This window comes from Mizuhopecten yessoensis, unplaced genomic scaffold (assembly GCF_002113885.1).
Source record: "Mizuhopecten yessoensis strain PY_sf001 unplaced genomic scaffold, ASM211388v2 scaffold11085, whole genome shotgun sequence".
NCBI lineage: Eukaryota > Metazoa > Mollusca > Bivalvia > Pectinida > Pectinidae > Mizuhopecten > Mizuhopecten yessoensis.
In genome coordinates, this window is record NW_018408872.1 from 543445 (window position 1) to 558620 (window position 15176).

Consider the following 15176-nt stretch of genomic DNA (forward strand, 5'->3'; position numbering starts at 1 on the left):
CCTAGAGAGGAATAAATTGGTATAACTTGTCATCCAATTGCAGCAACAGTACCAAAATCCCTGATGAATTTGCTCATGAAGGATATGTATATATTGCTGAGTTTATTCATAATCTACATTTTCCTTTGCAGTTTGTACATATCATCATCACTTTAGTGTTTTACTGATTCAGACAGCTGAAATATACTAACAAATACAAACTGATAACATTTTTTTGTAACTTTCCATTTACGTCAGTACATTCCAGCTCCTCCTTACAACATATATTATTCTCTTACTATGATATTCCTCTGCTGTTTGAAAGAAAGCTGCCAATATTAGATCATTATTTTTATCTTCAGATGCAAAAATTATATGACTTCTCCTAGTAATAATGCTGCAGATACCAGCTACATAATCTTTTGACATTTAATGAAATTCAGGAAAAGCAATAACTGATCCATACAAGCATATAAATATTGTAGGCATCAAATACAAGTATAGGTTATATGTGTATGATTTGGATTTATTTTCAGCAAATTTAAAGCTGACGTCAGATCCCAATCAGTTTGCTATCCTCAACAAGAGTGGGTGTGTATCCGTGGATACTGTTGATGATAATGAAAACTATCACACTGTTATGGTGAGTTGTCCCCCCTGTTCGAAACGTTTCCTCATCAACCACATTGTCCCTTTTATCCCCCAAGTTTTGAAAGATTCTAACATACACAATGACATTGTCCCCATTGACCCCTGGCATCAACTCCAGATTCTATGTAGGCATTAGTCTGCAATGTTACAAAAGTCAACGTAACCTAAATCCTCCACTGAATACCACAGGGAGTTATGACATTAAGCATTACCAGGTATTGTAGTGGTGGTGTTGACTTTCTAGAGTCTGCAGATATATAATAGGACTCGGTGTAGAGTTGCACATACACGTATCACACTACGTTACATAGTAGTGTGAGGGTGGTAGAGTTTGGGACAATCACTTCTAGGTATATACCTGTACCAGTAATCTATTACAGGATAGATAATCCTGTAACTCAATCTGTTATAACATGGTATAAAAATGATACGGATTATCAACGACAAAGATGTATACGTGTAATATAATCTATTACAGCATGGTATGAAGGTGATAGGGTTCACGGAGGAGGAGATCGAAGCTGTGCACCAGCTCCTGGCCAGTGTACTGAAGCTTGGTAATGTAGCGTTCGTACACCGCAGCAACGTGGATGGAACTGACGGCTGTAATATAGAGGATGACAAAGGTTAGAGTTATCTACCTTGATAACATGTTGATGTTAAGAACTAACATTACATAAAACTGATAGAAATACCTATAATTTTGTGAAATGACACTGTTAACCTAGCTAAGTTATCAGATTTCTACAGATGTTGGCATGAAAATTGGTTTTAACAAAAATGAAATGAAATGTATTTCAAAATTCTAATCCTGTTTTTAGTTTGTCAAATGAATTATTAATTTAAAGAAATTTATTGTTTTAGAAATCCGAGATGTTTCTGAACTGCTCTCCTGTTCCTTGGAGAACCTTAATGAAAGTTTGACCCGCAAGTCAGTTGAGGTCAGAGGTGAAAAGGTCAAGTCTGACCTAAATTTAGCAGGGGTAAGTCAGAGGTCAAAATGTCAAACAGCTCTGAATAAAGTCTGAGTAAATGAAGGTTAAATCTTATACGGCTAGATTTAGATATTTCAAGGATAGGAAGATGGAAGATTTGTGTGGGGTTTTAGGTTTTAAGTAGCTAGGGACATACGACCAGTGTCATGATGGGGACACTCAGGTGTAAATGTCAGGTGTATTAGTGATGCTTACTCAAATAGATATTATCATTTTGATGCTTACTTCTTGATCTAGCCTACGTAATATTATAGACCCCTTGCTATATTATGTAAAAATGATATTGATGAACTTGATGTAATCCGTCGACCTGATACAAATTCCAGCTGTAATACATATATATGCTGAAAAACATTCTATTAATGCCAGCTAGCTATAGTGTACATGCAAACTAAATAGGTGCATTTGTATCACGCAATCACATTAAAGGATGTGTAGTATATTACATGTTTTGTTACAGGCTACCTACGCCCGAGACGCCCTTTGTAAGGCCATCTACAGTCGCATGTTCTCCTGGCTAGTACGCAGGATCAACGATAGTATCAGAGTAAGTTTGTCAGGTGCTAATCACGTTGTATTCGATATAAGACTTCGGTTCGCGGAAGTATATAAGCTTTGAAATTATAACAGTAGTTTGTTCAATGTTACAAAGTTTTACAACATGTGGAATAAACATCATTTATAGATTGAAATGGTTTTAGCTTGATTTTATCTCTAAATCTGCAGGTGAAATCCCAGTCGACCGGCAAATGTAAAGTGATGGGTGTGCTGGACATCTATGGATTTGAAGTGTTTCAGGTGGGTAATGTCATCTCCCTGTACTTTTTGCTATAAAATAATTCCACATATTCAATTCAGCAGAGAACATTTATGATCAAGTTCTGTTTCAGGTATCACTATTTACAAACCACTTATTCAAACATGCAAAAATTTGTTTTATTCTGCATAAAAGTTATCTTTATGTAAACTACCAGGTACATGAAATCAGATTGCATACCAGTATTCTTCTCGGTCTGAAAATTAAAAATAAAAACCTGTGTTTTGCTAATATTTAATTTGTTTAAATAGATTATTCTGAATCCTTCACATCACCATTTCATTTAAAAAAATCCTTTGAATACTTAAATGTTCTCATCAAATTGCCAAACATGTTGATTGTTTTTTTTTCCAATACTAGAAGTAAAACAGGTGCTTGATTGATTCAGTAAGATCCATGATGAGATCAGTGATGGTGCTTTACTGATGGATTTTCTGTATTGATGTTGATGTAGAATATTTCATCATTGAATTTCCAACACAAAATTGTTTGTTAGAATTTGTTTTGTTGAAAACAAATCTAAATATTAACATCATATAATTTGCATGATTAAATGCAAAATCTGCACAAGTATTTAAAGTCTTCAGTATTGATTGATTGGAATCGTGCACATACTGTGTAACCTTCCACATTCAGAGTGTTAAAGAGTACATTGTAGGGTTTAATGGGATGAGATGTGCGTGTGTTTTAGTGCTAAAGAGTACATTGTAGGGTTTAATTGGATGATATGTATGTGTATTTTAGTGCTAAAAAGTACATTGTAGGGTTTAATGGGATGAGATGTGTGTGTGTTTGAGTGTTAAAGAGTACATTGTAGGGTTTAATGGGATGAGATGTATGTGTGTTTTAGTGTTAAAGAGTTCATTGTAGGTTTTAATGGGATGAGATGTATGTGTGTTTAAGTGTTAAAGAGTACATTGTAGGGTTAACGTTTAATGGGATGAGATGTGTGTGTGCTTTAGTGTAAAAGAGTACATTGTAGGGTTTAATGGGATGAGATGTGTGTGTGTGTTTAGTGTTAAAGAGTACATTGTAGTGTTTATTGGGATGAGATGTATGTGTGTTTTAGTGTTAAAGAGTACATTGAAGGGTTTAATTGGATGATATGTATGTGTGTTTTAGTGTTAAAGAGTACATTGTAGGGTTTAATGGGATATGTATGTGTGTTTAAATGTTAAAGAGTACATTGTAGGGTTTAAACAGATGAGATGTATGTGTGTTTTAGTGTAAAAGAGTACATTGTAGGGTTTAATTGGATGATATGTATGTGTGTTTTAGTGTTAAAGAGTACATTGTAGGGTTTAATGGGATGAGATGTATGTGTGTTTTAGTGTTAAAGAGTACATTGTAGGGTTTAATGGGATGAGATGTATGTGTGTTTTAGTGTTAAAGAGTACATTGTAGGGTTTAATGGGATGAGATGTATGTGTGTTTTAGTGTTAAAGAGTACATTGTAGGGTTTAATGGGATGAGATGTATGTGTGTTTTAGTGTTAAAGAGTACATTGTAGGGTTTAATGGGATGAGATGTATGTGTGTTTTAGTGTTAAAGAGTACATTGTAGGGTTTAATGGGATGAGATGTATGTGTGTTTTAGTGTTAAAGAGTACATTGTAGGGTTTAATGGGATGAGATGTATGTGTGTTTTAGTGTTAAAGAGTACATTGTAGGGTTTAATGGGATGATATGTATGTGTGTTTAAATGTTAAGGAGTACATTGTAGGGTTTAAACGGATGAGATGTATGTGTGTTTTAGTGTTAAAGAGTACATTGTAGGGTTTAATCGGATGAGATGTATGTGTGTTTTAGTGTTAAAGAGTACATTGTAGGGTTTAATGGGATGATATGTATGTGTGTTTAAATGTTAAGNTCAAACTGATCAATGGCTATGTAAAACTGACCATTTATAATGTCTCACTGACAAGTTGTAATGTCATGCTGACAAACNATGGGATGATATGTATGTGTGTTTTAGTGTTAAAGAGTACATTGTAGGGTTTAATGGGATGAGATGTATGTGTGTTTAAGTGTGAAAGAGTATATTGTAGGGTTTAATGGAATAGTATGTGTGTTTTACAGGAAAACAGTTTTGAGCAGTTCATCATCAACTACTGTAATGAGAAGCTTCAGCAGATATTTATAGAGCTGACCCTGAAGGAGGAACAGGATGAGTACATCAAAGAGGTGACTATTGTCATACTGACCAATGGCTATGTAAAACTGACCATTTGTAATGTGNTACTGACCAGTAGTAATGTCATACTTACCAGTAGTAATGTCATACTGACCAGTAGTAATGTCATACTGACCAGTAGTAATGTCTCACTGACCAGTAGTGATGTCATACTGACCAGTAGTGATGTCATATGTACCAGTAGTAATGTCATACTGATCAATGGCTATGTAAAACTGACCATTTATAATGTCTCACTTACCAGTAGTGATGTCATACTGACCAGAAGTGATGTCATATGTACCAGTCGTGATGTCATACTGACCAGTAGTGATGTCATACTGATCAATGGCTATGTAAAGCTGACCATTTATAATGTCTCACTGACCAGTAGTGATATCATACTGACCAGTAGTGATGTCATACTGACGAGTAATGATGTCATAATATGTACCAGTAGTGATGTCATACTGACCAGTAGTGATGTCATACGTACCAGTAGTAATGTCATACCGATCAATGGCTATGTAAAACTGACCATTTATAATGTCTCACTGACCAGTAGTGATGTCATACTTACCAGTAGTAATGTCACACTGACCAGCAGTAATGTCATACTGACGAAATGTCACACTGACCAAAAGTAATGTCTCACTGACCAGTAGTAATGTCACACTGACTGATAGTAATGTCTCACTGACCAGTAGTAATGTCATACTTACCAGTAGTGATGTCATACTGATCAATGGCTATGTAAAACTGACCATTTATAATGTCTCACTGAGCAGTAGTGATGTCATACTTACCAGTAGTAATGTCTCACTGATCAGTAGTAATGTCACACTGACCAATAGTAATGTCTCACTGACCAGTGGTAATGTCATACTGACCAGTAGTGATGTCATACTGACGAGTAATGATGTCATACTGACCAGTAGTAATGTCATACTGAACAGTAGTAATGTCATACTGACCAGTAGTAATGTCTCACTGACCAGTAGTAATGTCATACTGACCAGTAGTAATGTCATACTTACCAGTAGTAATGTCAAACTTACCAGTAGTAATGTCAAACTGATCAATGGCTATGTAAAACTGACCATTTATAATGTCTCACTGACCAGTAGTGATGTCATACTTACCAGTAGTAATGTCACACTGATCAGCAGTAATGTCATACTGACGAAATGTCACACTGACCAAAAGTAATGTCTCACTGACCAGTAGTAATGTCACACTGACTGATAGTAATGTCTCACTGACCAGTAGTAATGTCATACTTACCAGTAGTGATGTCATACTGATCAATGGCTATGTAAAACTGACCATTTATAATGTCTCACTGAGCAGTAGTGATGTCATACTTACCAGTAGTAATGTCTCACTGATCAGTAGTAATGTCACACTGACCAATAGTAATGTCTCACTGACCAGTGGTAATGTCATACTGACCAGTAGTGATGTCATACTGACGAGTAATGATGTCATACTGACCAGTAGTAATGTCATACTGAACAGTAGTAATGTCATACTGACCAGTAGTAATGTCTCACTGACCAGTAGTAATGTCATACTGACCAGTAGTAATGTCATACTTACCAGTAGTAATGTCATACTTACCAGTAGTAATGTCAAACTGATCAATGGCTATGTAAAACTGACCATTTATAATGTCTCACTGACCAGTTGTAATGTCATGCTGACAAACAGTAATGTCACACTGACCAGAAGTGATGTCATATGTACCAGTAGTGATGTCATACTGACCAGTAGTGATGTCATACTGAACAGTAGTAATGTCATACTGACCAGTAATAATGTCATACTGACCAGAAATGTAACACTGAGTATTTGAATACTGACCAAAGGTGTTGATCATTTGACCATCTATTACTTAGTTGACGAGTACTTATTCATAAGGATGAGCATCAAAGAATTCATTTAATATATCCTGACATTTGTTTGACCTTCAGTACATTTTCATATTGTGGCAAGTTCTTTGCCTAGCTTCTGCATGATTAAACAGTAATCATTTATTGGGTCGTGATTTTTTTTTTGCTCAGTTTTACTGCCAAATTCAGGCTGTTTCCACAAGCAAAAANCTATAGACTCAGGTGACCGTTAAGGCCCATGGGCCTCTTGTTTCTCAAAATGACCAAAATTGAGGAATATAATTTATTCCCAAATTCAATACAAATAATGCTTTATTTTCATAATTCATAAAGGAACAGGCTGTTGTAAAATTTAGGTACCAGTAACAAAACCACTGGGGTATTATACAAAAGTCATATTGGAGTCTCTGGTTGATATGTTCAGTAAAGTATAATCATCATTTTTTCAGGGAATTGAATGGATCCATGTTGACTTCTTTAACAATGCTGTGATTTGTGAGCTGATAGAGAAGGTATAGTACAATAATATATATATGTGTGCCTGTTTGTGGAGTATAACTGATAGTTAAGTAATTATTATATTCCAAAGGAATGCTGCTATTGTTATACCTTTTCAGCCCTATAGAAGGTGTTACAGCTTATCTATAGTGTTCCTTACATCAGTAAACCTTTAATCAGAATCCAATTCCCTTCACACTTGATTGTTATGATGTCAAAGTTATCACCTTGACCTATGCATCTATGCATAGTGTCCTGTTTAAGTGAATAGGATAGTAATGATAAACATATCCAAAAGTAATGTCTCAGCTTAGGTGATAGTCTGAATTATTCTGACGTTTTATCGACTTTTATATCGGTCTGTTCGTCGATTAACGTCAGAACTCCGGCTCTCTATAATATGCGGGAAATAAGCGACCCTCGCCAGGGTCGCTCTTCAAACTGATATTTTAGAAACAAGTCGTCACTTTCACACACATGTCGCACATGGATCGAAAGATCTATTCTTTATGCACGACGATAGACCGATATAAAAAAAGTCGATAAAACGTCAGAATAATTCGGACTACTTAGGTGAATGAAATAGAAGTATTGATTGATATATCCAACATCAACTTTATAGTTTTGGTTTTAGTAGTTTGATTTAATCAGAATTTAATTTCCTATTTTAAGAACTTATATTTAATATTGAGGTAATAATGAGTTACGAAAAAGAAAGTTGTTTTCAATAAATACATTTTCATAAATATTCTTTATATATTCTTTTGAAAATGGCAATAATGTACCTTTACATAACAACGCTCGAAAAAATTACTGAAAAACAATTTTGACATCATTATTATCTATTGTGCCATGTAAAGCATCTTGTGTGCATCTTGACTAGTTAGTGTTTTGATGGAACCAGAAACTGTCTCTTGTGTCTAGTATTGTCAGCTACTGAGATTTCATGTTTACCGGAACGTTTATATCTAACATAATTATCTGCATGTCAAGTTTCTTTTATGTAAGCATGTCTTGTACTTCTTAAAGAATATTGTATTATTGAGTTTGAAAATTATATTTACTGATTCTGCATTTATGTTTTTACTATTTCCTAAAATTTATTTCCACAAGCAAAAACCATACTCCAGGAATTTGTTTCTAAAACAGAGATTGTATATTTTATGGAATTGTGAAATAATTGAAATGTTAACTTACATCTCCCGGATTCGTGTATATGTAACTCTATAAAAAGTATATCATGTAGTCGACAACATGTACCTGAAATAAACTTAGACCATTTAGACTGCCTAATATACTGTTAAAGATAAGACTGTGGCGTTTATAAAACTGAAGCATTGTGGTAAATAAAATTTATAAAATAGTAGACATTTCTCCAAACTGCTGAAACCCTCACAGTGCATTAAAATGTCATAGAGAAAACAGTGATTTGGGCATAAAATTCCATCACCAAAATAATGACACGAATGGTGTGGGTTGTGTGAGCAGTTTGGGGATAGGTCTGACACTAGCAGAACTGGAATATCTGTATGTATATAAGCATGGTGTATGATCCTGTGTGTGATCATCTATAGACATGCTCGCTCCTTCTTCCAGTCCGCAACTAAGGTCAATGTAAGTAACTGTACCAATCATATAGTCTTTCTCTAACATCCTTAACTTGGGTCTATTTTGTCTAATGGGTGTAAACAGGACACATATATCACCTAACATCCTAAGGTGTATAATTCTAACAGGTATGTAACAGGACACAAATATCACATAACATCCTTAGGTGTATGTAAACAGGACACAAATATCACATAACATCTTCAGGTGTATGTTTCTAACATCCTCAGGTGTATGTTTCTAACAGGTATATAATAGGACACAAATATTGTCTAACATCCTCAGGTATATGTTTCTAGCATCCTCAGGTGTATGTTTCTAACAGGTATACAATAGGACACAAATATCATCTAACATCCTCAGGTGTATGTTTCTAACAGGTATATACTAGGACACTAATATCATCTAACATCCTCAGGTGTATGTTTCTAACAGGTATATAATGGGACACGTATTTCACAACCTCCACTTCCCAAGGATTCAGGTGTCTTAACAAGGTTTACAGGATACACAGACACATGTATCTTACCCTTTACAGGTTCATTTACACTTCTCCCCTTTGTTAGATTTCATTGTCTTGATCACCGTAGGGATTCCCCAGTCATAACAATTACTTATATGTCATAACAAACAAAGTAAGAGAAAAAGAATCGCCCTTTTCCCCTACTCAACCCAACTTATTATGGGGTGAAAGACCTTAGACATGACCTTAGTATTCTGAAGTCTACCTACCCCAGGTATGTATTACAGCTGTACACAGAAACCTGTATCTTGACGGCTACCTCCTCATCATCCTGAGGCTGAGATCTAGGTATCCAACAGGACACTTGTTTATATAACCTCTAACATCAACAACACCACATGGTTGTTAACATCAAATGTCATTTTAAGGCAGATTATAGAGGGAACATATTTACAGATGGCTTGTTTACACATTGTTGTAAGTACAGTTTATAGTGAAGTAACTACAGATTAAAATCCAATGTTTCAATATTAATCAATACATGATTTAGAATAAATTCTCAAAAACAATTTGAAAATGAAAAAAAACAACCAAAATGTTATTTCCATGTCTGTCACAAAGTTTGAATACTTTAGTGACTGCTATTGTAGTGCTTTGTCAGTGTTTATTTACCCTGAAGTACATCGTAAACCTTAAGATCTATCATGTCGGTGTTTACACTGTTAAGATCTCCCATGCTAATTTGATGGAACATTAGATCAGTACTATAGTTGTTTCACTATTTACATGTGCAATCCTGTGATTCAGCTGTCTTCATCTCTTACCAGCTGGTATCTAGCATTAATTCTCTGGTGCAATTCTACCTGAGCTGTTTCTAAAAATCTGACACTTATCCTATAAAACGCAGGTACAATCTTTGTATCTTAATTGATGGCATCCAAATTCTGCAAACTAACAGTTTCACTTGGTGTTGGTAACAAAAACATGGGCTGGCATAAAAAGTTTTTACCAAATATTTGGTACTCTGAGCTGGCCTTTGGTTGTAAATATTAAATATTGCAGAGAATCTACAGCGCAGAAGTTTTTGCATCATAAGATGTGTGATGTAATGTTATATATGCATATTTCAATATGGATTTCAATATGTTCGCAAATTCATTGTAAGAAGTTAATGAAAAAGGAATAATTTGTTAGAGTTTGTTGCATCAATAAGAAAACTTGTACCAAATGGTTGTTTTATTTTGTGTGGTGAAAAGATGTGAAATTTTGAAAATGGCTTTGTCTCTTTATTTTCAAAGTGTACTGTAGTGGTACATGTTTGCTTTGAATGCTATGGAGTAAATTAATCTAACAATGCTTTCATTTATTAAGTTTGTAGAAATATATTGCAATAAATTTATTTTGATGCTCGAAATTAAAATTTATCAATAATATGAATGTAATCAACGGTTCTACTGCTGAACCAATACTGTAAATATAAAGAAAAGGTGGACAACCTAAGGCTGTATGTTTCCTAAGACAGTAACAATTGAATCTCATTTCTAAAAGAGTTCTACAATCATAAATTAATAACATATTTATAAAACCTTAGTTTATTAGTCAATAATTCATTTGATAGGTATTTGATAATACAATTTTGAAGGATTAGATACCTAAGATTTTACAAGGGAGACAACTTTTACACAAAGTTAAGGTGTATTATATCTAAAATAGTAAATTGTTATAATCTTCTAAATAATTAAAAATAAAATGGTTAACATAGTTCAATGAAGATTTGAAAAGTCAGATCATCATAAGAATTATTATTATATTATAAAGATAAATTTAATCTTAAGATAACACTAGTATCATTTAATCTTTTTAACCATTAATTCATTTATTATTTTTTACCTGATTTTTTATTCTGCTTTCATTGTTTTGAAAATAAATTCAATTTGGTCACAGGTTACGAATGCATCCTTGACCTGCTGTTTCCTTTTTTCAACTTCAATAGGTCTATTGACCTAAATTCATATTTAGTGAAATTCGCACACTTTCAGCACCATATTCATTTTCACTTTCCATTACCATTATTATAAACACATTATATATACTGCACAATACCATTGTATTATCACTTTTCATTATCATTACAACATTTAATGTACTAGACCTTCTTCACTATTACTTGTGTAATCACACAATGCAGATGTCGTTGTATCATCATATATTGCCCTAGTTCCCATGTACTTGTGTTTTATTTTGTTAGACCTCCGGTACTAAGAGTTACAGAATGGTAAGGACATGGTGTGAGGTTTACCTGTGAAGGGCTTTGATTTGGTTTCCTCTTTCACATGTTTTCTGTAGCATTAAAATAAATTCCTGCTTTAATTTGCTTTCAATATAAAAATATTTCATAACATTATGATAAGGGTATGTTATGATTTGTTCTTAACACAGCTTTTCTTTAAGTTTGGTATATCAAGAGGAGGTATAAGAAATAAACTGAATATAGATTTTATGCTTTGAATTATCTTGTTATGCTTTCATGTAATGTTATCAGTGTTAGCATATATTCCTTGCTGAAAGTCACACAGTTTCCTTTACAATAAATCTTTGTCTGCACCCTATGATCTATATTCTTGTGATGGAGTACTCTAATATTAACACCTTGTTTTTCTTAGTGCACTTCAGTAAACATTGTACTCGTGTAAAGAGTAATCTCGGGTGTACAGGATAGTGCACATGCACTTTGATTTTATCAAGGGTGGGGACAGTGGTGTGCAAGAGAGTATCTTAATATGAAACCCCATGCTATAGGTGTAGTTATTAATACCTGTGGTCATATTAAATATATATTTGTTAATATAGTGAAAACTGGTTACCAAGGCAACATCTCTAATCCATGAATGGGTTGTTGGTTACCAAGGCAACATCTCTAATCCATGAATGAGTTGTTAGTTACCAAGGCAACATATAAACAATTCATGAATGGGTTGTTGGTTACCAAGGCAACATATATAATCCATGAATGAGTTGTTAGTTACCAAGGCAACATATATACAATTCATGAATGGGTTGGTGGTTACCAAGGCAACATATCAGATTGTTAATTAATTATTGTACTACAGTACTGTATGTTGCTATTTGAATACTAGATAACAGCTCACTGCTGTACAAGAATAAACATTTGAAGGTACAGATAATATTAATGTGATATTGGTTATATCGAAGGCTCTACTATTGTAATGTTACACATTCAGTCTTGTTTGGTTTTCCACGTTTGCACATGTCTGCTGTGCTTTGCAGTGTATGATATTGAAGTCAGTATCATATGTGCCTTCTCACTTTTGTTCTTGTATTTTTTTATAATTTAAAACTTTCACATTTATTTGTATTAAGTATAAAGAAGATCAAGTGATAACTAAATCCTCCATTTGTTTTAAAAAAAAAAAGACTTTTTCTTCTTTGCATCAAAATTTTAAAATTTCATTGATCTAATTCAGAAACCTTTGTACTAAAATATTAGGTTCTAAGAGTTCACAAGGGTGCTCAAGTATTATGGCCTTAACGTTTATGGATGTCATTGTTATGATTTGAACTACTTAATAATGGTGTAAAAGTTTTGATATATATAATTGTTCAAAACTGGGTTAGCCAAAATCTCTTCCTGCTGACAGCAATAAGTTCTGCCTTGCTGCATTTTCCTCTGACCACTGCTGATGGAATCTCCTACCTCACAAAGGATATTGATGTTCCTTTGTTTTCGAAATTTGACCTCTCATGTGATATTTTCCAAGTTGAAAAAAATATCTAGATAATATAATTAAGTCTCGTAAAGTCTAGTTTCTTGACAGACAGCTAGTTTCTTAATGATGAGTTAATGCAAATATTTCAAGCAAATACTGAAAAAAAAAAAGGTTCTTGTGAACAAAAATTACATATTAATAAGAAATATTCAAACAGATGAACAAAATTACATAAAATGATATATTTGATGTATTCAAGCACATAAATAAAATTGCGTGTAAAATGCTTAAAACAAGATGAGAATAGAACAGTTTGTTTAATAAATTTTGAAATAATGTGATGAAACATAATTTTGAAATAATTTGATTTAATGAGTCATGTGGCTAAGTAAGCAGAGTATTAAACTCAGACTTATTAAGACCTTCTTGGTCTGGGTTTATTTGCATGTTTAATATTTTTATTCAAATTGACAAACATTTAATTGCTTTCTTTAGCCGAATGTTGGCATACTGGCTATGCTGGACGAGGAATGTCTCCGCCCTGGAAATGTCACAGACAAAACATTCCTGGAGAAACTGAACGTAGCGTGTGGAAACCATCCTCACTACGAAAGCAGAGGGTGTCGGAAAAATCAGTCCGACCGTACCTTGTCACATGATATCTTTCGTCTGAAGCATTATGCTGGAAATGTAAGTAAACAGTAAAGAATACCATGTTTATAATCATAATAGGTAAATTGATTACTTTTAATTGGTTTCATAAATGTTTAATTTTTCTAACATTACTGTGGATAAACATGTTTGATCTGGTATTTTGTCTTCAGAGTAAAATATAAACTAAAATAATATGGAAATATAAGTATGTTAGCAATATAGACATTAAAGTTGAATCTTTATGAATTAAAAGTTTAAACCTGTTTGTTTGGTAACAGGTGACATACAAAGTGGAGGGATTTATAGACAAGAACAACGACCTTCTTTTCCGTGACCTCTCTCAAGCCATGTTTGCCTGTGGTCATTCCCTTTTGAAGGATCTTTTTCCTGAAGGTATAGTTCTACTTGCTGTAATAAATGTCTTTTAAATGTGTTATTTTGATGATGTGTACAGTCATGTCTATGTTGAAGATTTGAATGTGACATTGAGCTAATGTGTTTAACTGATGTAAATTATCTGTTCAGTGTGGTTAACTTTTATCATTGAGTCATTTACTTACATTCAACAGCTAATTGATCGAGGTTTGGTTTGGTTTGGTTTAGTATTGTTTAACGTCCTATCAACAGCTATGGTAATCTAAGGACGGCCTCCCCTGTGTGCAAGATGCATGTGTGTAGTGTATGTTTGTGTGTTTTGGGAGGCTGCGATATGTTCGTGTTTGTCACCTTGTGATAGCGCGAACTGATGCCGACTTTATAGTGCTTACCTCACTGAAATATACTGCCAAAGACTCCCAGCAGGACAGCCCACCCGGTCACATTATACTGACAACGGGTGAACCAGTCGACCCATTCCTAAATTGCTGAGCGTTAAGCAGGAGTAGAAACTAACAATTTTACAGACTCTGGAATGTCTCGGCCAGGGGACAGAACCTAACGCCTTTCTCACAGGGGCGAACGCTCAACTAAAGGCCAAAAGTGAGGCATTGAGAAGGGAGACATTAGGAAGAAGAAAGTTGTTTAGAAAGAATAGATAAGATCCCAAATTAAGTCGCCTATTACGATCATGCAATGGGGGCAGCAGGTACAATTCTTACGCCCTACCTGCAGGGACAATTGATCTAGGATTATGAGAATAACGGGATATCCGTGATCATTTTTTAGGTGATATGATATGATAATCTGAATAGCTAAAATTAAATTATTGTTTAATAATCTTATACATGTAGTGATTAAAAGGAACCAATAGACCGATCACTGACCAGGCAATAAACAGCTGTCAGCCCTGTTTATTATATACACAATGTTATTGCTTTGTTACAGGGGACCCAGCCCTGAAGTCTCTCAAAAGACCAGTTACAACTGGATCACAGTTCAAGGTGACTTTCGCAAAAATAAGATTTAGTTGGGAGCAAGTGTTTGACATAAATATTGTAATGTGATCTATTTTTCGAAAAATATTTGTAAGCCAACAGATTGTTAGATCAGTAAATACTATGTGTATTACAATTTGATTTTGAAAAAAAAAAGGTAGTCAGTGAGCCTTAATTTCTGTTCATCTCACCCTTCATAGGTTCTCTCTCACATACAAAGAATTTTAATACCTAACTTTATTACTTCATTGACTGCAGGTGTCTGTGACAGAACTTATGAAAAACCTTCTATCCAAGAATCCAAATTATGTCCGATGTATGAAGGTAAGTTGGAGTCAGGTCCAGA

General features: G+C 34.1%; 1 protein-coding gene across 5 annotated transcripts in view; it reads left to right on the forward strand.

The window, feature by feature from the left end:
- Positions 1–15176, forward strand: part of LOC110465514 (unconventional myosin-Ia-like) — a 77372-nt gene that overhangs the window by 49136 nt on the left and 13060 nt on the right. For 2 of the 5 annotated variants that reach the window (XM_021521399.1, XM_021521400.1), the window contains exons 10-22: positions 516–622; positions 1109–1256; positions 1495–1613; positions 2086–2172; positions 2352–2423; positions 4521–4625; positions 6956–7018; positions 8601–8618; positions 11324–11350; positions 13299–13493; positions 13736–13850; positions 14781–14836; positions 15089–15154. In XM_021521399.1, coding sequence (XP_021377074.1) covers positions 516–622; positions 1109–1256; positions 1495–1613; positions 2086–2172; positions 2352–2423; positions 4521–4625; positions 6956–7018; positions 8601–8618; positions 11324–11350; positions 13299–13493; positions 13736–13850; positions 14781–14836; positions 15089–15154 — 1178 coding nt within the window. The remainder of the gene's footprint in view (positions 1–515; positions 623–1108; positions 1257–1494; positions 1614–2085; positions 2173–2351; positions 2424–4520; positions 4626–6955; positions 7019–8600; positions 8619–11323; positions 11351–13298; positions 13494–13735; positions 13851–14780; positions 14837–15088; positions 15155–15176) is intronic. The other 3 variants (XM_021521403.1, XM_021521402.1, XM_021521404.1) reach the window with 3 other exon arrangements.